Genomic DNA, 23,898 nt, shown 5'->3' on the forward strand with positions numbered 1-23,898 from the left:
CCTGGTGGTTTTCCCGCCTCTAAAAGCGACTCCCACCACTTCTAGCCAGCAGCAATAACAACAACAACATGAGTCTGCCGTCCAGCGACGGGAAGCAGTGGGGTGTGTGGGCAGCAGTACCTCCCCATAGCTGTAAGTGTCTAGCCTGTCATCCTCTGACATGTATCTGTGGTACGGCTGCTGAGCGGAGGCTATGAGATCCGGCTGCATCTCGTATATGGCCTTGACCCTGGGCAGGGCAGCCAAGTCCTTATAATTTAGAATCTGACTCTCCAATCTGGCCTAGAGAGGGGGACACATTCACATACACACACACGCGCACACACAACCACAACAACCACCGCACACACAGCAGACAGAGACAACAACACTGAACATGAACTGTATTGAGGAATGGTTTGGCCAGACAGTATGTAGGGTGGGGGGTGCATAGGCGTGCACACTGCAACAACCGGTGGAGCGTGCAGGGGTGAGCACAGTGAGAGACCGGAAAAAGCTGAACGTGCACAATCGTGCGCACACTCGGGCACACACACGCAGGCGTGACACGTGCACCCACATCCAAACCCCATGTTCACACTGCATTATCAGTGGTTGACCTTCAGCTGCTTGTCAGTATGTGTGTGTGTGTGTGTGTGTGTGTGTGTGTGTGTGTGTGTGTGTGTGTGTGTGTGTGTGTGTGTGTGTGTGTGTGTGTGTGTGTTTGTCTGCGGGGGGGGGGTGTAAGTGCAAGCAGGCGTGTGTTGCATGTGTAAAACAGAGAGAGAGTAGAAAGAGGAAGAGGGAGAGCTAGAAGATATATATATATAGAAAGAAAGTTGCAGATGTAGAAAGATATAGGGGTAGAGAGATAGAGCGAGAGACAGAGAGAGACAGAGAGAGGTAAAGAGCTAGCAGTAGACAGAAAACTGAGAGAGACAGGTAGAGAGAGTTATAGATAGAGGTGGGCCCCACCGAGGGCAGAGATTAGTGTGGAAGACATACTTGCTTCCACAGCGTTTTCTACTCATCCATCATCTCGAACAGAAAGGTCATTGATTATGTAATGTGAACAGAGTAACGTGATGTGGGCCTGGCCGGACCGGACCAGGTCAGGGCAGACGGCTATACAGACAGCTCCATACATGCTAATAATATGTCCAAGTAGCAGCAACAGCAAGGCTCAACATCAGCATGTCTCGGCAGTGCACTGTGGTCTCGTGGAACCCGTCCAGCTCTGCAGTGAAAAGCTAGTGACATAGGCAGAAGACGTGCCCCGAAGCGAGATCTATTGTCCCTGTAATGCACGGTGGCTCTTGTTATTGAGCCCTAATCGATAGCTCAACAACTGGTATAAATAATCAGGACTCTTTGGCGCAGGGAGAAAATAACCACAAATCAGGAGACGATCCTTCCTGGCTTTGTGGAAGGCAATATCTCTTCACCCTTTACATTGTTTGAAGAAAATAGATGATTATGATTAATTGTCCTTCCAATTCTAGGAAGGAATATTGAAATATTTTAATAAGCTTCCATTTATATAATGTGTGTGTGAGTTGTTGATAACAGTACACCGTAGTTGGCCTATGATACATATGAGTCAGGTACCTATGATACATATGAGTCAGGTACCTATGATACATATGAGTCAGGCCAAAATACCAGCGTCTTGGTTGTTAACCAATCATTCCTTGGCAAAGTGCTTGTCTATGCTCCAGCATGGATCACGTGAACGAAGCTTGCAATACATCCAATCCAACTCACACATATAACCCTACTGGGTGAGCCAATGGAGGAGCCCGGTGGAGAGATGGAGGCCTCTGATAGACGTCTGTGCTGCAAGAGGGAACAAGATACAGAAAGAGCGAAAGAGATTCAGAAAGAGGAGAGAGGGAGAGAGAGGGAGAAGGAGAAAGAAGGAAATAATGTGAGAGAGACGGAAATAAAGCACACAGGGGGAATCACTCATAATAACATCCAAGATTTGATTTGATTGACATCCTCTCTCTCTCTCTCTCTCTCTCTCACCCTGAGTCTCCGCTCGGCCCTTGCAGCCTGCTTACACAACGGGTGCCACACCTCGTTTCCTGAAACAGTAGAGGGACATGAGCCGGAGTCAAAGAAAAAGAGATAGAGAGAATAAGAAAGGGTGAGAGAGCCAGAGAGAGCAAGCAGGAGGGCGGAAAATAAAGTGGGAAAGGATAGAGTGAGAGCAAGTGAGCAAGAGAAAGAGAGATGTACAGAAGGCGAGATAGCGAAGGGAAGGGAGGGGGAGAGTGAGAGGAAAAATTAAAAAGAAAAGAAAGATGGAGAGTGATAGAGCAAAGGATCAAACTAAAAAGATGAGGGAAAAGAGAGAGAGAGAGAGAGAGAGAGAGAGAGAGAGAGAGAGATCGATAGTGATAGAGACATGCATGTGGATGAGAGGGCTAATACCTGTCAGATACATCTCCTCGCCCTCTTTGAACATCAGGTTGCAGCGAGAGCAACGAGCGCAGGTTGGGTGGTAGTGCTTCCCTCCAGCCTAACAGATTTAAAAGAGAGGGGGAGGAGAGGGGAGGAGCGGAGGGGAGAGGGTAGGGGAGGAGAGGAGAGGAGGGGAGAGTGGAGCAGAGTAGAGGAGAGCAGATTAGAGGAGAGGAGAGGGGAGGAGGGGGAGGAGAGTAGAGCAGAGGTGAGGAGAGTAGAGCAGAGGGGAGGAGAGGAGGGGAGGGGGGAGGAGAGGAGAGGAGAGGAGGGGAGAGTGGAGCAGAGTAGAGGAGGAGAGCAGATTAGAGGAGAGGAGAGGGGAGGAGAGTAGAGCAGAGGTGAGGAGAGTAGAGCAGAGGGGAGCAGAGGGGAGGAGAGGAGGGGAGAGGGGAGGAGAGGTGAGGAGAGTAGAGCAGAGGGGAGGAGAGGAGGGGAGAGGGGAGCAGAGTAGAGCAGAGGGGAGGAGAGGAGGGGAGAGGAGAGCGGAGCAGAGTATAGGAGAGGGGATGAGAGAAGAGGGGAGGAAAGCAGTAAAGGAGGGGAGGAGAGGAGGAGAAATGAGAGGAGAGAAGAAAGGCGAGAGAGTGGGGAGAGGATAGGAGAGGAGACAGGAGAGAGAGGAGCGGAGAAGAGGGAGAAAGAGAGAGCTCCTTTGTAAGTAACATTGACATCACATTAGGCGTGTGTGTGTGTGTGTGTGTGTGTGTGTGTGTGTGTGTGTGTGTGTGTGAGTAAGTGTGTCTGTGTGAAGGTCAGAAACAGACTACGCGGAAAGGTGGGAGAAAAACACAACAGAATCAACAGAGTGATGAAACAAAAGAGAGGGAGGGAGAAAGACACTGAGAAAGTGAAAACCAGAGCTTAATAAAAAGTGTGAGAGAGAGAGAGCGTTTGTGCGTCGATGCGAGAGGGAAGGGCACCAAATTGGGATACATGTCTTGGGGAATGGGCAATACCCATCCACCAACTAGAGGCTGCATAGGTTTACTTATACACGGTAGTGTGTGTGTGTGTGTGTGTGTGTGTGTGTGTGTGTGTGTGTGTGTGTGTGTGTGTGTGTGTGTGTGTGTGTGTGTGTGTGTGTGTGTGTGTGTGTGTGCGCACCTTTTGGAGACCTCTATTTATAGAAGCTCCAGTGACATGTGACCTGTGTCAAGGTGACATAGGTGGGGGGCGTGATTTTATGTGTGGTCAATCTGACCATTCCTGTGTGCGTGTGCGTGTGTGTGTATGTGTGTGTGAAAAACAGATGGTGGGGCAGAGGGTCAATGTGTTAACTTATTGCTGTATGCATAATATTTCACCTTGATTTGTACATTGATAGGGTATCATTAGGTAACACAAAACCTTTGCGATTATGGAGGGATTATGGGATTGGCTGGAATTTAAGGCTTTTTCTCAAAGATTATTCACTATCTGTTGACCCATGTTTGTAAATTGTAGTACTGTTGTGCAAGATTTTTTTGGCTAACCATTGATGGCTTCGCTTCACATTGTAGGTTAATCAGCTGCAAACCATCTCTTTTTTCTCATCCATGGTCGGGTTACAACTGTGGTTCGATTCCGCTAAAATGGACCCCACTTTCTTGGTCTGTATAAATAGGCAGCCTCAGTTACCGTGTAAACGATATAGGCCGGAAATTAAAGCTATGGAATACAAGAGGAATGTCTCCCCTATACTCTTTACTGGCTCTCCGTCTTCCATCTCCTGTCTTCCTTCTCCCGCTTTCATGTCTCCGTCTCCCTCTGCTCTTCTCATTAAAGTGACCACCTCTGAGTTTAAAGAGTTTTGACAGAGGCTCCAGTGGTATTGTCTGGCACACTGGATGGTATAGGGACTGGAATCTGTGTCGCTGGAGAGCCTAATGATGAGACACACTTTCACAAGATCACATACACACACACAACTATTTGTATTTTCCTTTCAAAACTTCATGAGTAACATATGTTTTAGACATGTGTGCGCACACACACACACACTCTTACGCTCGCAAAATGGCATAAAACCATTATAATTGTTTTGTAAACTCCATGAGTTACAGATTAGTATGGATGGCTAACACACACACACACACACACACACACACACACACACACACACACACACACACAGCAAAAGTCCTTTGGATGAGCATAGAAAGAGTTATTTCCTCAGGCCATTATTATATCTAATTGTCTGGATTTGTGTTCTGCCTCCTCTTGATTTGCTTCTTAAACCCTGACAGCATTCCTCCACGGGCCCTGGTCTCATCGTACCGTGTCTGTACTGGATACTCGTCACTGACGTTGCCATGATAACCCTCCCTGTCAACAGGAGCCTCAACATGGGACCTGATTCACGTCCAAGCCGTCTGCAGAGAGAGGGTTGCTTAAGAAGAGAGCATGATGTTCTCTGCGACAGTTAAAAAATTCTCTGAAGAAGCTTGTTTGTTTTGATATTTGCATTGATCCCCTTGTCCATGTCTGACCCGACCACTTGTCATTTCGGTGTTCAAAAAGAGATATCCACGGCATTTCAGTTTTGTTTCCGTTCTGAATCCTTCCTCTGTTCTTCATTTTCCTCTTCGTTGAACCACAGTGAAGACTGCTTGTTTGTTTTCATAAGGAACCCTGACAGTCATGAACAACATCACTCAGCACAGGCAACACAATCACATCAGGGACTCGCATAGACTCACTGCGAGGAGTGCACGTGTATGCAAGTGTGTGTCTATGTGTCTGTATGTGTGCATGTGTGTGTGTATGTGTGTGTGTGTGTGCGTGTGTGTCTTTGTGTGGGAAGTAAAGGGATCATCAAGTTGTTCACAAGAGGCAAATCATGATGTTTTGCTACCATTTCTGTCCTCCCCTTTCGTGTCTTGGTTCCCAGAGGGTGGAGTTCTGGTCCCTTGCTGGGCTTCAAAAAGCACAGCACTACCATTACGGCCTCCTGTCAGCTGCTACCATTACCACTGAGTAATCGGAGAACCTCTCTGGCTTCTTAGCGTACACCTGTCCAGTAGTTATCCCCTATTTTCTTCCTATATCCATAAAAAATGCCACCCATACACATACACACACACATAAACACACAAACAGGCAAACACACACACAGGCGCACAGACAGGCGCACACGCAAACACACACACACACACACACACACACACACACAAACTTCTATCTCTTTTCACAGATGCTTCAGCGTAACATAAAGCAAATCCCCTCAAAAGTGTGCTTTTATACTTCTCTTGACAGCTCCTCGCTCTCACTCTCTCTCTCTCTGTCTCTCTCTCTCTGTCTCTCTCTCTCTGTCTCTGTCTCTCTCTCTCTGTCTCTGTCTCTGTCTCTCTCTCTCTCTCTCTCTCTCTCTCTCTCTCTCTCTCTCCTTCTCTTTCATAGCTCTCACTCCATCTAGCTCTCCCTAATCCCTCACCCTTCCACTTTGATCTATGTCAGACAGCCTCTCTCCTTCCTTCAGTGGTGGGGATGATTCAATTCTTGTGTCTTCATTTTTGCCCATGCAGGTCGGTGTCCCCCCCCCCCCCCCAACACCTCCCAACCCCTTCCCGTGTGCTCCAAGATGTGGCCTTGTCTGTACTGGCCTGTAGAGGCAAAACTTCTTTCACAGTAAGTTAATTACGGCCTTGACAGCATTAACAAACCTTACAATTCCCTGTAGCAACTGCACAGAACCGAGACGCATCATGATAATTGGTCGATATTTGACACGGCTTGAAGATGTTTAGTTATGTTTGGTGGAAAGTAGTTGAAAGACAAGCAACCTTTGTATCATCTTGTTGATCGTAACTCGACTCTCACTGCCCCTAAAGCACGGCAGGGTGTAAACCATGGTGTTCAGACCATTACTATGTGGGGACTTGAGTGTGAGGCTCCATGTCAGTGGACTACTTACAGCTATCCTAGAGCAAGATGCCTCAACCTTAGAAGAACTAAAGGCCGATTCATACCTCTGGATCCGGACGAAATCTGTCCGTCTGTACCAAACGTTGTCTCCGGGACTACCCTTCATACCTCCGTCCGGTTTCAGCGTTGTTATGGATGTTACGCAATACATCCTCTAGAGGGCAGTGACTTGTGTCACAAATTACCGGCATTGACAATCGCAAACATGGCATCTGTAGAGGAGATGATTTTGCTTTGTATCATCCGAAATCGGCAAAAAAAAGGCTCACAAAGTGTAGGCCTACGCGGCGGTGGCATGTGACATCCCTCAACATTCTCTCCTCAAAATGTTGCGCGCCATTTTTAAATGACCAGTTATAACTCATTGCCAAAGCAGGTGAACAATAAAATAAAAAGGTCAGGTATATTTATAGTATAATATAAGTATAAAACGTTCAATACAATATATATATATATACATCTCAGATATTATACTACTCTCTATTTTGCGAAAGGTTGTACTTCTGACTCTATATTGCTGCCTCGATTTCCGTTGGTATTGCTCTGTTTCTCCTGGAGCACTCTGGATTCGTAAGCTCAGAGGCGATGGACCCACTGACGGACGAAACGACCTCCGGGACCGGACGAAAGGGTATTTCGTCTTTACCGTAGGGTGTGAAGGGGCCCTTAAGGTGCAGGTGAAACCCCAGTTTCAGCCTGATTTTTTAACACTTGAGGCTCCTTGGAAGGATTTCATTGTGAATTACGCTATTATTTTAGTGGCAGTGACAAAATATTTTTTGGTCGCTGTCGCTTTTGTTGTTTTTAAATATTAATAGTGATCAAATGTTGACGTCTTCTGACGTTTGATTACTATTTTTAAAAACAAAAAAAGTTTAAAACCTGATTAAAACTGATTTTGGCTTGACTGGCACTCAAATAACAAATTCACTGTTATCATTTTGGATAAACGGACCATCTGCTTTGACACAAAACGATAAACCAGTCATTATTTAATGAACGCCATCTCCCTACAAGCTGTTCTACTGTATGCTCTGCGCTCCATTAGATCCATCCTCCCTTCCTGTTTGTAACTCCAGGCGATCCGTCCAGAGATCTTCTGTTTCCCCTGCCAGTCCTGCATGTCCATCCTTACCTCCAGAACCCGGCCACTGATGTATCTGCAACACGTCTCACATTTCACCCCGAACTGGGCGTGGTAGTGGGTCTCGCAGTACGGCACTCCATCCCTGGAACAAGGTATAGCACAGAGACACATATTGAGGGTCAGAGTATCGAACACACGGCCTGTCTGAAGATGCTGGGCCGTGAAGGCAGGTCGTGTTTCATTCTGTGGGATATAAGTACTGATTTATTGTGATTAAACTGCTGATGCTTGCATAGTTGGCTGTATCATGTAAATACATTTACAGCAATATATTCAAATTTACTGCAAGAGGGAAAACAAGTTGTCCTATATGTTGGTATATAAGGCAATGAATTTCTTCAGGTCAAGTGTCCAGGCCTCTGTGTGTGTATGTGCAACAACAAAGTTGTATACCCATTTGTATGTGTATACGCACTTGTGTCTTTGCTTGTTTCTATGCATGCATTATTGCAGCGTGTCTGCTGCTGTTGGGTAAGGTGCTCATGTGTGTGTGTTCGTGTGTGAGTGTGTGGGTGTGTGTGAGAGTGTATTTTCGAGTGTATGTGTATGTGTGTTACTGAGTGTGTGTGAGGGTGGATAACTGTGTGTCTTCGTGTTCGTGTATGTGTGCATGCGTGCTTGCATTGTGCACACAAATTTGTGACTATCTGTGTGTGTGTGTGTGTGTGTGTGTGTGTGTGTGTGTGTGTGTGTGTGTGCGTGCAGACTGACTTGCTGATGTACTCCCCAGTGAGAGCGATGCTGCAGGTATGGCACCTGAAGCAGCTGACGTGCCACTGCTTCTCTAGCGCCAGGAGGGACTGGCCCTGCTTGATCTCATCCCCACACCCCGCACAGTCTGGGAGGATGGGGGGGGGGGGGGGGAGAGAGAGAGAGAGAGAGAGAGAGAGAGAGAGAGAGAGAGAGAGAGAGAGAGAGAGAGAGAGAGAGAGAGAGAGAGAGAGAGAGAGAGAGAGAGAGAGAGAGAGAGAGAGAGAGAGAGAGAGAGAGAGAGAGAGAGAGAGAGAGAGAGAGAGAGAGAGAGAGAGAGAGAGAGAGAGAGAGAGAGAGAGAGAGAGAGAGAGAGAGAAATAGGGGGGGAAAGGGAGAGAGAGAAGTATGGGGGGAGCGAGAGAGCGAGAGCACGTCACATTTAATCTTGTTGACATCGATTTTAGATTCAGTAGACACTTTAATCAAAAGTAATTTACAGTGAATTCAGATACATGGCCTCTGGAGCACAGATAGAGTCGACCAACCTATACATTCTTATTTCAGCTTTGCTCATCAGCCTCAGCAATATATCGATTTTTCACGTGCCAATAAGACACATTTAATTAAATTGAATTGAGAAGATGGAGAGGAGGCCAATTAAAATATAACAAAGAGATGGGGATGAGACAGGGGAAGACTTGGTGACCCGTGCAGCTGTTAAACAGCTACTGTGTTGCAGATTTCAGTCGTCCTCCTCCTCCTCCTCTGACAGTCCAGTAGTCCTAATCAATAGCCTACGTAATGCAGACACGTAGCAGTCGCTCGCTAAACCTAAAGTGCTGCCAGACGTGATGGACTGGAGGAGCTAGGGGATGGGGGGGGGGGAAATATCTGGTGAACGGCAATGGAGCCGGAGCATTGATTGAAACACCTCGTCACATACATTGACACCCTTTTGATTCTCTCAATGTGTACCATGCACTCACTGTCTTTTTTTCTCTCTCTCGCCCACTCTACCACATATACACACACACGCACACACACACAAACACACACCACACATTCTTCTCTTCCATGAACAGAATAGGTCCACAGTCACGTCTCCATTTTGACCAACCCTTCAACCTAAACCCTAACCCTGAACACATAAATCGTTTGAATTACCCCACTTTTCCGCCTTTGAATGATCAATTCAAACGGTTGGAAAGACGTTGATTTATAATCATTATTTTCCACTTGGAAAAGGTAAACGGTTGGCTCTACTGCATCTGAGATTGTTTTGAAACGCATGAGTGAACTGGCAGGGAGCAATTGTACCGTAAATGCTAAAGCAAATGCCAACAAAGCAGAATTATGCATTCAGTTCCCCGCCCATCTAGTGTTCAGAACCAAGATGGAACCAAGATGACCGCTAGGTGAATAAGGCCGATGGGAGCAGTTGAGGTTAAATATGCTAAACGTAAGGGGAACTGCTCTGCACTGCTACTGTACAGTAGTCTGGCGTCTGTCTGCAATCAACCAGCAGCCACTACAAGGCATACTTCTTAACAGCAACTACCTTGCACTTATGCTAATTAAGGACGTTTGTTTGAAGAAAAAAGTAAATTCATTACTGTGACAATTGTTGAAAAATATTGGTGATTCCTATATTGTTAATTGCTAAATTATTTTTGTTATATTGTTGAATCCTATATTGTGGCTACTTATATATTTAAAGATGGGACTTACGACTGGGTCCATGGATCCTGATTGGTTCATTTGGTTTGACCAGGGTGTGTGAGCACTGTTGGCACACACAGTCTTTTCCGCTGAAGGTCACTCTGTCTCCAATGGGAAAGGGTTTCCTGGTAACATAGAGAGAAAAAATGTCAAAAGACACCCACTCACACACACGCGCACGCGCACACACACACACACACACACACACACACACACACACCTATACACATAGCCAAACCCTAACTCTCACACACACACACACCAGTGAACCAGCCCAAAGCAGTATAATAAAGACTGTGGTAATTCAGAGTGCTTACAGTAATTACAAAGGTTGGTTGGGACTGAAACAAAACTGGGAGACAGGTCACACCCGTGGCTATTCGCTAACGCGGCCAGACAGTGTGTATGGACCCAAACTAAACAACAGGCCTGCTCAGACAAGGGGGATAGGAGGGTTAATGGATGTATCCTTCAGCGTAGGAGCCTGGTTAAAGAGGTGATAATGGGGCAGGTGCCTGCCCACTAGCTTCAGTGCTAGTTTATTAGGGAGGCAGTGGAGGCGGGGTACTGAGCCATAGACCTGAGGTAGTCCCTGTATGGCTCTGCTAAAAAACAGGCTCTGTGTTTGAATGACCTCCCCTTGGATAAGGCTTTATACACATCACCCCCTGGGTTCAGAACATGGCTTGCATCCCCTGGTCATGGCCGACATTACCCGGCGTAAGAGCTAATCACATACAAACACAAACAAACACACAAACACACTCAAACACACACACACACATGCATGCACACAAACAAACATGCATGTCAGAAATTGCACACACATATGCTTAGACACACACACACACACACACACAAAGTCTCCCTCTCGTCCTCATTCATTCTCCCTCCCTCTCTGTCTCTCTCTCCAGATTGTTGACAGTCAAACAGCTTCTATGGGATTAGATCAAGCACATTACGATTGAATGGTCTGTCTGTTTTGGAGTGATTCTTCCATGGTGTTTTTTTGTGAGGAGGCTGGATTGATTTTCCTTTTTGAGTGTGGAGGTTAACAGCGTGAATGGGGAAGCTAAAAGGCTTAGGCAGGGCTGTTTAAGGGGACCTAGCAGGCTGTAATCCTGTTAGTCCCACCGCTCCACTGCCAAGCCCCCGAGGGAGTTGGAGAGAGACTCTAGCGGAGCACACACTCAGCGCACGGTGGTGGCGCGTGGAAGCTAGTAGGTGTGTGTGCACTGTGCACGTACATGCACATGCACAGATGCATGCATATACATACCTTATGAGTATTGAATGATTAACAAGTGTTAGAAGTGTATACATGAACAAGTTAGGGCTTAAATATGTGCTAATTCCTTTTTTTTCCAAATCTATTAAAAAATGCAATTCATTATATTAATTTGTTCGGTATTTGCTCAGCCATTCTCAACTGGCCACAGAAACAGTATAAATAACAATTGTATTCTGTGTGTGTGCGTGTGTGTGTGTGTGTGTGTGTGTGTGTGTGTGTGTGTTTTGTATGTGTGTTTGTTGTATGTTACATGTATACCTCAAAAATAACACAAAGACAAAGACTAAGAGATCCCATTTAAATTGTGTCTCTGTCTCTGACCTTTCAACTGTAATATTTATGGTCCCTGGTTATTACTTGACAGAAAGCCCCTCATTGTTTAACTAAATATTGTTTTCTTCTAAGTCCCTAAACTGATGTCAGCAGAAGACCTCTGTTTTTGTTTAACTGAGCCATCATTATATATCAGTGTCCATGTTTCACTCGAGTGCTTCCCTGGACATTCATTGAAAAGGTTTTCAGGTCTCTTTGGAAAGGTCTGCGTTCAACTGTTATCTAGGATCACAATAATCATTACACATGACTTTAATTTGATTATTCATTTATTTGTTGCATGTGACCAGAGATGACACAGATGTTGCATTAGCAGTTGTTATGCTACAGAGAAAACAGTGTTTGTTTGTGTGTGTCTGTGTGTGTCGCTGTGTGTGGTTGTGTACTTGATTGAATTTTGGGTCAATGTGTGTAGCTCTTGCCCTTTCTTGATACATCTTGCCTTGTCAGCCTTCCTCAGTACTTAAAAAATTCAGTCGGTTTACATATTTAATGTGACTGTCGTAGTTCTACGTCCCTACCCCGCCCAAGCCCTGTCCCAGCCACAGGAGTGGGGTTATTTTGGGCCTCAGAGGCACGCCCATGTGGTTCTGTTTGGGCAGATGGTTTTAGAGAAACACCAGTGCTCAATGCGAAACATGAAAGTTTGCTGCAAGCGCTTACACAAGCTGCTACTATGCTACCCTTATTCTAACTATAAACAAAACAGAAACAAACGTAGGTGATAGTGACCCTGAAAGATTTGTCATTGTTGGTGGAGTTCAATGACAAACAGAAGAATGATGAAGATGGGGTGAATAAACTGCTTTATACCATCCATTATTGCTTCAACTAAATATACAGATAGCTGAGATCACAATGTCAAATAGTAAACACCTTACGTATATATCTAACATGTCAAATCAGACAAAACAATTATTGAAAGCTGTATGAATATTAAATTCATAGTCTTGACCTCCGCAGTGGTCCAAAATCAACTGTGTATTTCTGACAAAACACTGCACGCTCAGCCTCTACTAGTCACCCTTTTCATAAATCACTTCCTTTGACACCTCATCTCCTCTCTCCTTCTCCTGCACCCCACTTCCCCTTTCTAATCTCTAAGGAGCCACTTTCCTTAATGACTGGCCAATTCTGTGCCTCATTACCATATAAACATAAATAAGCCGCTTCTACAGTACCCAGGAATGCACACGTCTTTCTCACACACACACACACACACACACACACACACACACACACACACACACACACACACACACACACACACACACACACACAAATGTTGCAAGGTCAAGTTTGATCTCAACATAGATATAAAAATACAAATGTGAATTATGTTTTATCTGTAAAGGCATCATTGGTTTTTGTCACACGTGGCTCAAATTGTGTCTTCTGGCCATAAATACTTAACTTTCAAAAGTGTGGACAGTACCTCTTCTGTTAAGAGTAAAGTGCATGTTTAAGCAAGTGGGTTTTAAGATATGCACTGCCCCCATATCTTTTTCGCAGGCGTGTAGATGCAAACGAAAGTGAAAAGTGCAAACGAGCATGATTTAGTGCATTGGCGACATCCCCCCACAACGCACCACCGCATGGACCCGTGCATGCCCGTGTGTGCATGCGTGCGGGCAGGCTTTGTACCTGCAGAGGCTGCAGACGAAGCAGCGGGGATGGTAGGTGCGGCCCAGTGCGGACACCACCTCCCCGCTGATGAAGCCGTCGCAGCGGTCGCAGCGGGTGCCGTACAGCCTCTGGTAGTCCGCCGTGCACACATACTCGCCCTTCTTTTGGAAGAATCCAGAGCGGGCCAGGTCGCAGTTGCACACTAGAGATAGAAAAGAGAGAAAAGAGAGCGGGAGATTGGTCAATAAAACAGATTGATTGATATTGTGTGATGTGTGTGTGTGTGAAATTAAGCTGTTTCAGCAGTGCACAGAAGTCAAAAATGTCAAAATGATAATACAGACGACGCCAGATTAGGCCACAGTGAATACAATAGAAATTGTCAATCCTAAATATTTTTCTAACGTAATTAGATTTAACGCTGTCTACAGAAGGTCAATCTGCTCAGCGGAGCATCCCTCATTCTCTTGAGGAAGAGTAAGAGATAAAGAGAGAAAGAGAAAGAGAGTGAGAAACAGAATGAAAGAGAGAGATAAAGTAAAAGAGACAGAGAAAGAGAGAGCCAAAAATAGAGCGAGCAAGAGAAAAAAAGAGATAAAGGGCAAAGGGAGTAGAAAAGTGTTTAGTATCGTGTGTTTGCTTGGCTCCAGATGTGGATGAAAAACAGAAGTCAGCACTACAGTTAATTCCATTAAGATGGCCATTACTTGAACATGCCGCCCATTTATCCTGTTACCCTTCACTGTCTCATGCTATTCAGAAAATCTGCTAACAGTTTTCAAAGGAGGACATTGCTCATAAGATTTCCATCTTCTTGCCTTGTCAAACAACACACCCGTTCCCCATTACAGGTTGAGAAATGTGTGTTTGAGTGTCGAGTGTCAGTTTGCTGTATCGGCCGAAATTTGCAGGCCCATAGCAGATTGACTTGGCATGGCAGTGAGCCAACACACTGCATTGGTTTTCAGGGAGATATGGCAATATCAGCCGTTAAACACGTTTTACAGGCAGACTACTGACTCATTAAATATCAATGGTGAGGCGTTTGAGGCGTTTACAGACAACTGGATTATCTGTGTGGGTGTGGGTGTTGTCCACCGATGGTGTGTGTGGGTGTTTATGTGTGTGCGTGTGTTTGTGTTTGTGACACAGACGTGTGTGTGTCCATGGATATTGTCTGAGGGTGCATGTGTGTGTGCGTCTGCGTCTGTGTGCAACTACAGGCTACTTTACGCCAACACGGCCCAACCGCAAGCGCATTCTGCCCCTGCAAGCGGAAGTCAATCCCAGTGGGTGCAGATCACTAGGTCTGATGTAATGGATCAGCAGACTGTGTGGCAGGGCTTGTTTCCCCTCATGACTGTATGGGGAAGAAAGGGAGGAGCTGGAGGATTTTATGACCTCTGGAGGGATGAGGCTAGCGGCACAGGAGCCATGACCTTAGGCCTGATAGCATCATGTGAAGGTCAAGTCCTCTTTACACACATTGAAACACACACACAAAAAAACGCACCCACACACAGCCACACACACACCAGACCAGCAGACCATAAGCGTGGGAGGAAGAAGGAATAAGGAAAGAGAGAAACACTGGGGGGCTGATAGACAGATAAAACACACTTTTAGCAGAGCAAGTGGGGGAGGAGGAGGTGGAAGGTAAGGAGGAGGAGGAGTGGGAGCAGGGGAGGCATTTAGAGAATGAGTAAGCTGTGTTGTCTGGCAGTCTAATTTAAAGACATTCATTGATTACCTACGTCTGCTGACTCCCACTGCTCCTTTATTTTTGTCATCCAGACCGACTACACTGACCACATTAATCCCTCCAGCTGTTAAACCATCATGCACAGCCAGGGGGAGCTCTACCATGGAGACAGATCAGTGTCGGGTATATGATGTCTGCACATCAAAATCAAACTGGCTGGAAGGTGAGGACTCTGTCTTCTTCAGAGTAGGTATGCAGGTAGACATGTAGCCCTGCATTGATCCTGCATTCCTGTCATAACCGGAAAAGCAATAAATGTCTGTCAATTTGCTGCATGCATTTATTATTTGAAAATTGTCTTTATCGCTGCAATTAAGACTTTATGACGACAGGGGCAAATCCGGAAGCTGGGCATCAGGACTCTAATGGTTGCAGTAGATACAAAACAAGACCCAATCCTCTACTAAATCAGATTGAGTAACGACAATGCCAAACACCGGCAAGTGATAAAAACAGAAATATCATGATGTAGCTTCTAACCCAGTTAATAAGTTGTCATTCATGCCTCAAATGCTGGGTAAGGTAGGTTTATTTCATTAAGAAACCCATTGATATATGTATTTTGATATAAGACTTTCTTTCTTTTATTCAGTATAACACCTATTAAACCCAATGTGTTTTGTGTAAAAAATAGACCCATAACAGCATTTATGGAGAAGAACTGTACCAGACTACACTTAGTTTTCTAACTTTCCACAATTAAACATAATTCAACTCCCTGACACAGACCAAGTCACACACTGACCACACACACACACACACACACACACACACACACACACACACACAAACGGGCCAGCCTTCAAAAAAGGCTAATTTAATGGCTGTGTGTTTATGAGCCAAAGCGTATGGATTTAATGGTGTAATAAAAGATCAATGGTTTTAAAAAAACAAACCAACTAACTAAACAAACTAAACGATCTCAGCTGCACAAAAAGGAAAGGGAGGGGGAGGGCAGCATCACTCCGCTTGGTGAGTGTTGGACACTGCTGCTGCGTGTGCCTGGTGCGCGCGTGCGTGTGTGCGCGCGCGTGCGTGCGTGCGTGCGTGCGTGCGTGCGTGTGTCCATTCTGTGTGTGTGTGTCCGGTCCCTATGTGTGTGTCCAGTATGTGTGTGTGTGTGTGTGTGTGTGTGTGTGTGTGTGTGTGTGTGTGTGTGTGTGTGGAGGGATAGGATGATGAAATGTGACAGGGTGTGTGGTGCCGGGTAATGACGGATCTTTATCACAGTGACGGGCCATTGGCAAACCAACAGAACAGGGAAGTGGGAGGGGGATGTGAGAGGTCTGATTGGAGGGGTGTGTTCGGGCAGTGGGGGGTTAATGGCTGTTGGGTGCAGAGGAAGCAAAAAAGCCTCGTGAATTTTGGTTGTGATTTTAGTGGGGATGTAGAAATTGTGCAGATGTGTGTCCGGGGTTGGTTTGTATTTGGGCTTGTGTGTGTGTGTGTGTGTGTGTGTGTGTGTGTGTGTGTGTGTGTGTGTGTGTGTGTGTGTGTGTGTGTGTGCTCGTATTTGAGGAATAAACACATTTTCTAAGCAAAGGAACAATGGCGCTGACTTCAAAATGAGCCAGTTCTGAGCGACTGGGAGGAGGGAGCGCAGGAGCCGGAACCCTCAAATCACATGCTATCTGACGCTGTCACTGAGGAGCAGGCCAAGGGCAAGGAAATAGGCACAAGTCTATAAAGAGATTTACCAAGCAGAAAACCTTCCGTCTCTGAAGAGTGGAAAACATTCTGTTTATAAAGTCTCTTAAAAACTGAATGCATTTGTTATCTTTCTTTCATTTCTTAGTTCTTACTGCTTTGTGTTGTTCTTTCATTTTTTGTCCTTCCTTCCTTTGTTTTTTTCCGATCGATGTCTCCGGTCTGCACTCGTTTTCGCTCCCGAAATGACTTGCTTTCAAGCTCTACCCAGGTTGATTGGCAGATATCTGGAATAAGCTCAATTATCCTAATGCATCTCATTAGCATAAGGCCAGAGCACAGCCAGCCAAGTGGTATCGTGCGGCCGGATTGGATGGGCAGTCGGAATGTTTCACCTGTTCCAGCTAATCACATTGTGTGTGTTCGGACCGGATGATTGGCTGACTCCATTTTGAAGGACGGCCCCCTTTTCCCGGTTGCCAGGCGATTTAAACCTTCCCCAGTTGCCCTAGAGACAGCAGAGCCCCCAAATCTCGCTGGTGAGCAGCTTCTGGTGTTACTTAGTTAGTTTAATTCTCTCTTCCTCTGTAATAATGCCAGAGGTGAGTTGAATGTGTGCTCTTGAATAACACGGGATGAATAAGATGAGATGAACAACATTGGATGAATCACATGGGTCGGGAAAGATGCTGAAAACTGTTTTCTGTAATTCAGAAAAACTCAACAAGTGAAATCATTGATGCCAACCCTTAAATTCCTACCAGTACACATCGCAACCCAGAAGTTTCACACAAGAATATGTAGATCAATTTAAACTGAAACTGTGATATACTAAATTAGCAACCACAATTTTGCCATTTTAAGTTTGTATTGCTGGATGTTAGACTCAGGGTTAGGGTTAGGGTTAGAGTACATTTGTACAATATCGAAAAAACATCTCCTGAAATATTTATTTAAAAGAAATCCTGCTGGTTTGTTAGCACAACAAACAACATCAACGTTTTCCTTGGTAAGCTAACCATGAATCCGTTCTCAGCTGCTCCACCCTTTAGCACTGCAGTCACCTGCACAGCAAGGGTTTGGGCGGGGACAGACGCTCAGACTGCGGGTACATGTGAGAGACATGACTTGGCTTGGCACAGATTGCCAACACACAACCGGTAACATATGGTGTGGGAATGAACCCATGCTACTCCTGCAGGACTAGTCAAGCCTGTTCTATAACCCTGTGCATAAACAGTCCATTCACTTCTAAGTCGCTTACTTCAGCTTCTTGCTGGAAAAAACTTCCAGCAAGGCAAAATTCTCAAACGCCAACTTTAATGTAAATGTCACCTATTGGGAGGGTTTCACATGATGTAACGAAAATTCAATGCCACCACACTCACTCATTCAAACAGTAATGACTGGTTGCTTGGTTATTCTAGAATATTTAGTCGAGAAGAACCAGGGACAGCTTATTTGATTGGACTTCAGATCACATGATTCGAACCCTGCTGATGGATTCATCCACTTACGTTTGCTGAACTGGACTAAACATCATATCTGCTAATTGAGGGATCTTTATCTTTATTTGAATCACTTCCAGTGTTGGAGACTAATTAGGAGTCGGTGGGAAGATGACGTTCCTGTCCCTCCTTTGCTGCATGAGTTTCTTTTTGCTGATTAGAGGTTAGCATGTAGGCTGGCATCTGTGCAGCTGTGGTCATTATAAATGTACTGATTAGCCCTCCACAGGGGGTGCTGAATGATTTGGTATTTATCTTCAGCAAGCAGATGCAATTAAAATTCTCTGCTCAGTGCCGGCCAGGGCTTGCGTCCCTAAAATACCAGTACCCCGATGATCCCATGAACAAGTAACAGAGGTGAAGTATTGAGGGATGATTTTAGATATTCAGTTATATTTTGAAAAAGTCATGCTAAAAGATTTTAAAAATGATTAAGGCTAACCTCAGCTGTTTCAAGATGATAAGAAATTGCTTGACATTTGAATGTGCCTTGCTGTACTTAAATTCCATGATGCTTTCACATCAGTCCTATGGTTTAACCACCTGGTCCCAGGACAAGCAGTAAGTAATTAAATCCATAGAGTGGCTCTACAATCGGGCCATGTACTAATGTCTAGTTGTCTGTAGCTATGTTACTACTAATGTGTTTTATTGTATATTGTGGTACTTATTTTCTTTTTTCCTTGTGCTTCATTGCATCTCGCTGTTTTTTTTTTTCACAAAAGCCATTCTAGGGTTGGGTGTTGCAAATCAGCCTCCGCTATAAGCACTATTCTCAGTGTTCTCAGTATTCTCAGTTTGTCTATGTACACTGTATCTGTCCCTATTAAATAAAACATAAATCATAAATAATATTCTTTCATTCGCTGTCCCGCCGTAAATTCATCCACCCTGCATCCGACTTGATCTCAAGCCACGCCCTTTTTTTCTGTTGGCTTCTTCCTCTCCTCTGTTCATCTTCTCCTCTCCTGAAACCTAGAAAATAATTCGTACACAGGCTTTGTTATTAAAGTGGATTGGATTGGATAATTGGATGTGCCTTAGTTTGTTTTTACTTTGCAGGTGGCTTGGTTTCCAGCGAAACTTAATCATTATCCAAAAATTTCTTCAGCGCGGAAGACCGAAAAACAGCAGGAGACTTTATAAGCGTATGTATCACATTGTGACAACAATAAAGTGTTGATTTTTCGGATTGAGGACTTTCTATCGCAACACTAAGAAAATAGAACAAAATGAGTCACAACAGGTTAAATTTGACATATTAATCTGATTAACATCAGTCATTCCTTCACTGTCACATGTTCCTCCCCCACCACACTGCCTATTATATAGCTGTTAGCTCATCATAACGAGCAATTAGGTGAATTAGCCGTCTCTGTACAGCCGGGCGCAGGAGCCTGCCTGTCCCCTGTAATCCTTTCTATGCCGCTGTCAACACTATGCTGCTAATGCCAATCTCGTTAGCTCAGAAGCTATGTGTATGTTGCCGGGAAACACACACACACACACACACACACACTCGCACACACCGAGACTAAAAACCAAGCTATACTGTGTATATTCCCAGTCGTGATCTGCGTTTTTCGGATAGAATGGTATATCACGGTTGTATACAATTTGTCCCAGAATATAACTTTTGTTACTTTCGCGCTCCATGAGCCTAAAAAACCAGGTAGGATGGATCTCCTTCTACTTCATCACTCAGCGAGGACCTGTCAGAGAAAATAAAGAGCTTCCTCCACCGGCCCAAAGTACAGTAGCTGGGTCTTCAGACACAGTTCATACAGATAAAAACCCATTTTGATACGCACCGAGATACATGGAACATTGATACGGGTATCTATAAGATTAAAAAGTTTATTTGTGTGTGTGGAAAGTATGGAGCAAATTGTAAACAGAACAAAGAGTACCAGTGCCTTTAAGGGTCTATGGGCACACAATTCTGAATGAATCAACCAAATGAATCTGTATGTGGCTCTTCAAAGAGCTCCTATTTTTCCTGCAGGTGTGATGTCTATTAACCAGATGTATGATAGATGAACCTCCCAGCCTACCCAGTGGATGGCACCAACTGGCAGGCTGAGCTATCCATCATAAGTCTTGGTGGACACTCCCTCGTGGGATGTCACTATAGGGAAGGGTTTTGGAATGGCTTTTAATGGCCAATAAATATCACACCTGGTGGTACGGAAGGGGCCCTTTAAGTAGGAGCTGTGAGTCAGTGTGTAGGTGGTTGCTGTGGGACATATGGTGGCCTGGTAGGGCCCCTCTGGCTGGCTGAGGACACCAGATGCCAAGGTCCACTCAGGGCCAGACAGGCTGGGTGTACCCACCAACCACACACACATACAAACACGCACACACACGCATACACACACAACCACACGCTGAAAACGTGTCTAGTTCACCGTCATGCAGGCTGTGTTCAGTAAAATAAATAGCGATTTGTTTTCGGCGCATGTAGGCCTATCTGCCTAAGCCCACGTTGAAATCATTTTGATGTTGAATGTTGATGGCGCAGTTGTTGAAATAAACAGATTGATTTCATACAAATCATAAAAGCCTTTCCCTGTGTCATTGTGTGTGCATGCATACGAGGTGTGTGTGTGCGTGCGTGCGTGCGTAGGGGTTTCCTGATTGACTGATTTTCGAATATTATTTGAATACTCATCAGCGAATATTGAACAGTATTTTTGCCAGAAATGCATATCCCCACTAATTATCCTGCTCACCTAGAGTGCTGGTGTGTTTGTGGGGTCGGGTGGGTGTGTATATACCAGTGCCACACACACTTCTTTTGTAATCACCTCAGAGCTAATGTCTTAAACTCCTGAACACATACACACACACACACACACACACACACACACACACACACACACACACACACACACACTCTCATACTCACACATCATCAAATCCAACATAAAATCATGCTCCCAGATAACAAGCAGAGTGCTGATGTGTACCAGTCCCCAAGGATGTGGATGCTGGATCCAGGATCCAGACAAACAGGGTGTGGGGGGAGGGGGGTCCCACCCCACACATCCGGGAGTGTCGCGGGGGGAGAAAAGTGCTGCTGAGGGCCTCCCGCCGGAGCCCTTTCCTCCACCGGAATGTCTCCCTAGCAACCGGGCTCTTGGCGTGGTGATTGGACGAGCGTGGCAGTGGTTGCCATAGCTACAGGAAGCCCGGCTTCATTGAACCCCCCCCCTTCCTTATCCTCCCTGCCACCCCCTTCCTTTTTTCCATGCTACCTTTCCCTCTTTGTCCCTCTCTCTTTATCTTTCCTCTTTCTTCCGCTCTCCCTCTCTCTCCATCCTAGATAGGTCACTTTCCCTCTCCTTTCCTTTGTTTGTCTTTGCTCTCTCTCTATCTCACTCTCTCTATCCCCCTCTCGCTCTGTCTCTATCTATCTCTATACCTCTCTATATCTCTCTCTCTCTCTTTCACTCTTTATCTCTACATCTCTCTATATCCTTCTTTCCTGCTCTCTCTCTATCACTCTATCTTGATCTCTCACTTGTGTAAGTGTAATGGAGTGGTGAGGTCATCAACTCACTGCAAGAGTGATGGGAGCTGATGGCTGTGCAGACGGAGGTCATCAGTGCCAGAAACGGCAGCGAAAGACTGAATTTTCTGGTCAGAACCGGTCACAACTCCATCCCCAAAGCAGACTCCATTAGTTTACCAAAGCAAGCGAAGCGTATTTGTCTTTCTATTTCTGCTTTGTGTCGTTTTTTTTTCCCAATGAAAAAATCTGCTTTCACTCTTCAATAATTAACAAGCCCAGCGAGCAGATTGGTGGTTTGATAAATGACAGGGATACGTTTCTGTATATGTGGGTCGACTGCTATACTATTACTGTTGGAGTGTAAAGGGGGCAATTTAGGCTATTGCGGCGGGGAGCAGAAATGTGGTCAGTGTGTCAGGAGCCAGATATGCCTGATTCAGCCCCTCTGGTGTAATACAACACCCCATATCATACATATACCACATGTTAGCAGAGCTGCTACCATGCACTGTAGCTGCTACATCAGGGGACTCTGAACAGTGCCCCCGCCACTTGATATGGAAATCTGTCAATGATGGCTGCTGGGTTCTCTGTTGTTTCCAACCAGGGCTGACTTCATGAGCTCTCCCTTATTTCCACAGGCTGTAATTGGCCACTGCTGCTGCTGTATAATGGTCTTAAATGAGAGGTTAATGACCAGTGATTAGCATGCTGTTATTCCTCAAACCAACGCATTGGAAACAAGTGATGCTAATGGCTAACGTTTCTACAATAGGAAGCTACTTGGAGTTGATAAATAGTAGGGACAAAATGAGAGGAGCATGATCAGATATGGGTGTGCTTGTGTGAGTGCGCGTGTGCGCGTGTCTGTGTGTGTGTGTGTGTGTGTGTGTGTGTGTGTGTGTGTGTGTGTGTGTGTGTGTGTGTGTGTGTGTGTGTGTGTGTGTGTGTGTGTGTGTGTGTGATCAGTTATTTTGATTGTAGAACTATTGTCAGCTACCAGGGTCACAAAAAATAAATTTAGGCCAGTAGATGCTTCAGCTGGCCGGGAAGTGAAATTTGTGCCTTGCTTGTCAATATCTTACAGCCATATGAATACTAGTATTAAATACTGGACTCAAACATTTGGAGAGTCTGACCTATCAAAGTAAAATGTAAATAAACTGGCACATTTGAAAAAAAGAGTGAAATAAAGAAAGAAACAAACAAGAAAAACAAGAACAAAGAATACTGATAGAATACCTCACAGCGAAGGAGGAAGGATTCAGAAACAATATTAGCTGTCAAGGTCAGTAAACTGGATGTTAGCAGTTAGCCCTGGCCAAATCCCCAGAACAGAAAATACTGTAATTCCTCAAACAGACATTACCACTATTTCCCCACATCCCCGTGAGAGAGGATTCACCACTTACAATAGTAAATCAACAATAACAATAGCGCAACACATACGATTTAACTCATGGTCTCTGCTAATCGTTTGTGTGTCTGCTTCCAGCATGTGAAATATACTACATGTAAGTGCCAATATAACCAGAGGGCATCATCGGAAACAAGATACTGGAGGTTGCTGGTCCCATGGCTTGAGTCAGGGTGGACCAGTGCTCTTGCAAATCAAAAGGGTGAGGAATAAGAGGGCACTATAGAGACCTTCATTTTCTTTTGTCTCTGTAAGGGATGGATTAGATGATGATGATGATGATGTGGGGATTTGACAAAACTCATATTTGAATGGACAGGGGAAGCAAACGCAGCCTTGCTACATGGACCAAATTAAACACGTAATTTAATGTAAGGGTATACAAACAGCCGCCTCCCTTCCTCTTCTCTTTCTCTCTCTATTCCTCTCTCTCTTTTCATGTTCTCTCCCTCTTTTTCCTCTGTGACACAGAATATAGCCTTCCTATTGGCTAGCGGAACTATAGTGATGCTGAGAATAACCACCAACCAGGGCATGTGCCCCTTCACACCGTTGCCACAGCAACCTCTCATAACCACTTTGTATGTGCATGTATGTGCAAGTGTATGTGCATGTGTATGTGCATGTGTATGTGCATGTGCATGCATGTGTGTGTGTACGTGTGTACATTGTTCTCCTTTTGCATATGTGCTTGTGATTGTTTGTTTACCGATGTTTAACATGTGTGTGCTTACAGTTATGTGCTAACAGAGCATGTAATATGTCTCTGATGAGCAGGCTTTGGATGATGTCATGGATTTTGGACCAGCTGTGCACTGAACAGCATTGACTGGCAGCAAGAACACATTTGTTTGTTTTCAAATGGTAAAAACAGAAATAGAAATATCAAT

General features: G+C 45.1%; 1 protein-coding gene across 1 annotated transcript in view; it reads right to left on the minus strand.

Annotated features, from left to right (window-relative positions):
- ablim3 (actin binding LIM protein family, member 3) overlaps positions 1-23,898 on the minus strand; it is a gene marked incomplete at both ends in the record, with an annotated part of 43,607 nt that overhangs the window by 10,251 nt on the left and 9,458 nt on the right. The window contains 8 exons of the mRNA XM_079744907.1: positions 121-282; positions 1,744-1,815; positions 2,008-2,066; positions 2,416-2,503; positions 7,487-7,580; positions 8,210-8,336; positions 9,920-10,035; positions 13,179-13,362. Of these exons, the coding sequence (XP_079601033.1) occupies positions 121-282; positions 1,744-1,815; positions 2,008-2,066; positions 2,416-2,503; positions 7,487-7,580; positions 8,210-8,336; positions 9,920-10,035; positions 13,179-13,362 (902 nt within the window). The remainder of the gene's footprint in view (positions 1-120; positions 283-1,743; positions 1,816-2,007; positions 2,067-2,415; positions 2,504-7,486; positions 7,581-8,209; positions 8,337-9,919; positions 10,036-13,178; positions 13,363-23,898) is intronic.

The sequence above is a fragment of the Pollachius pollachius genome, assembly GCF_949987615.1.
Source record: "Pollachius pollachius genome assembly, chromosome: 10".
Lineage (NCBI taxonomy): Eukaryota > Metazoa > Chordata > Actinopteri > Gadiformes > Gadidae > Pollachius > Pollachius pollachius.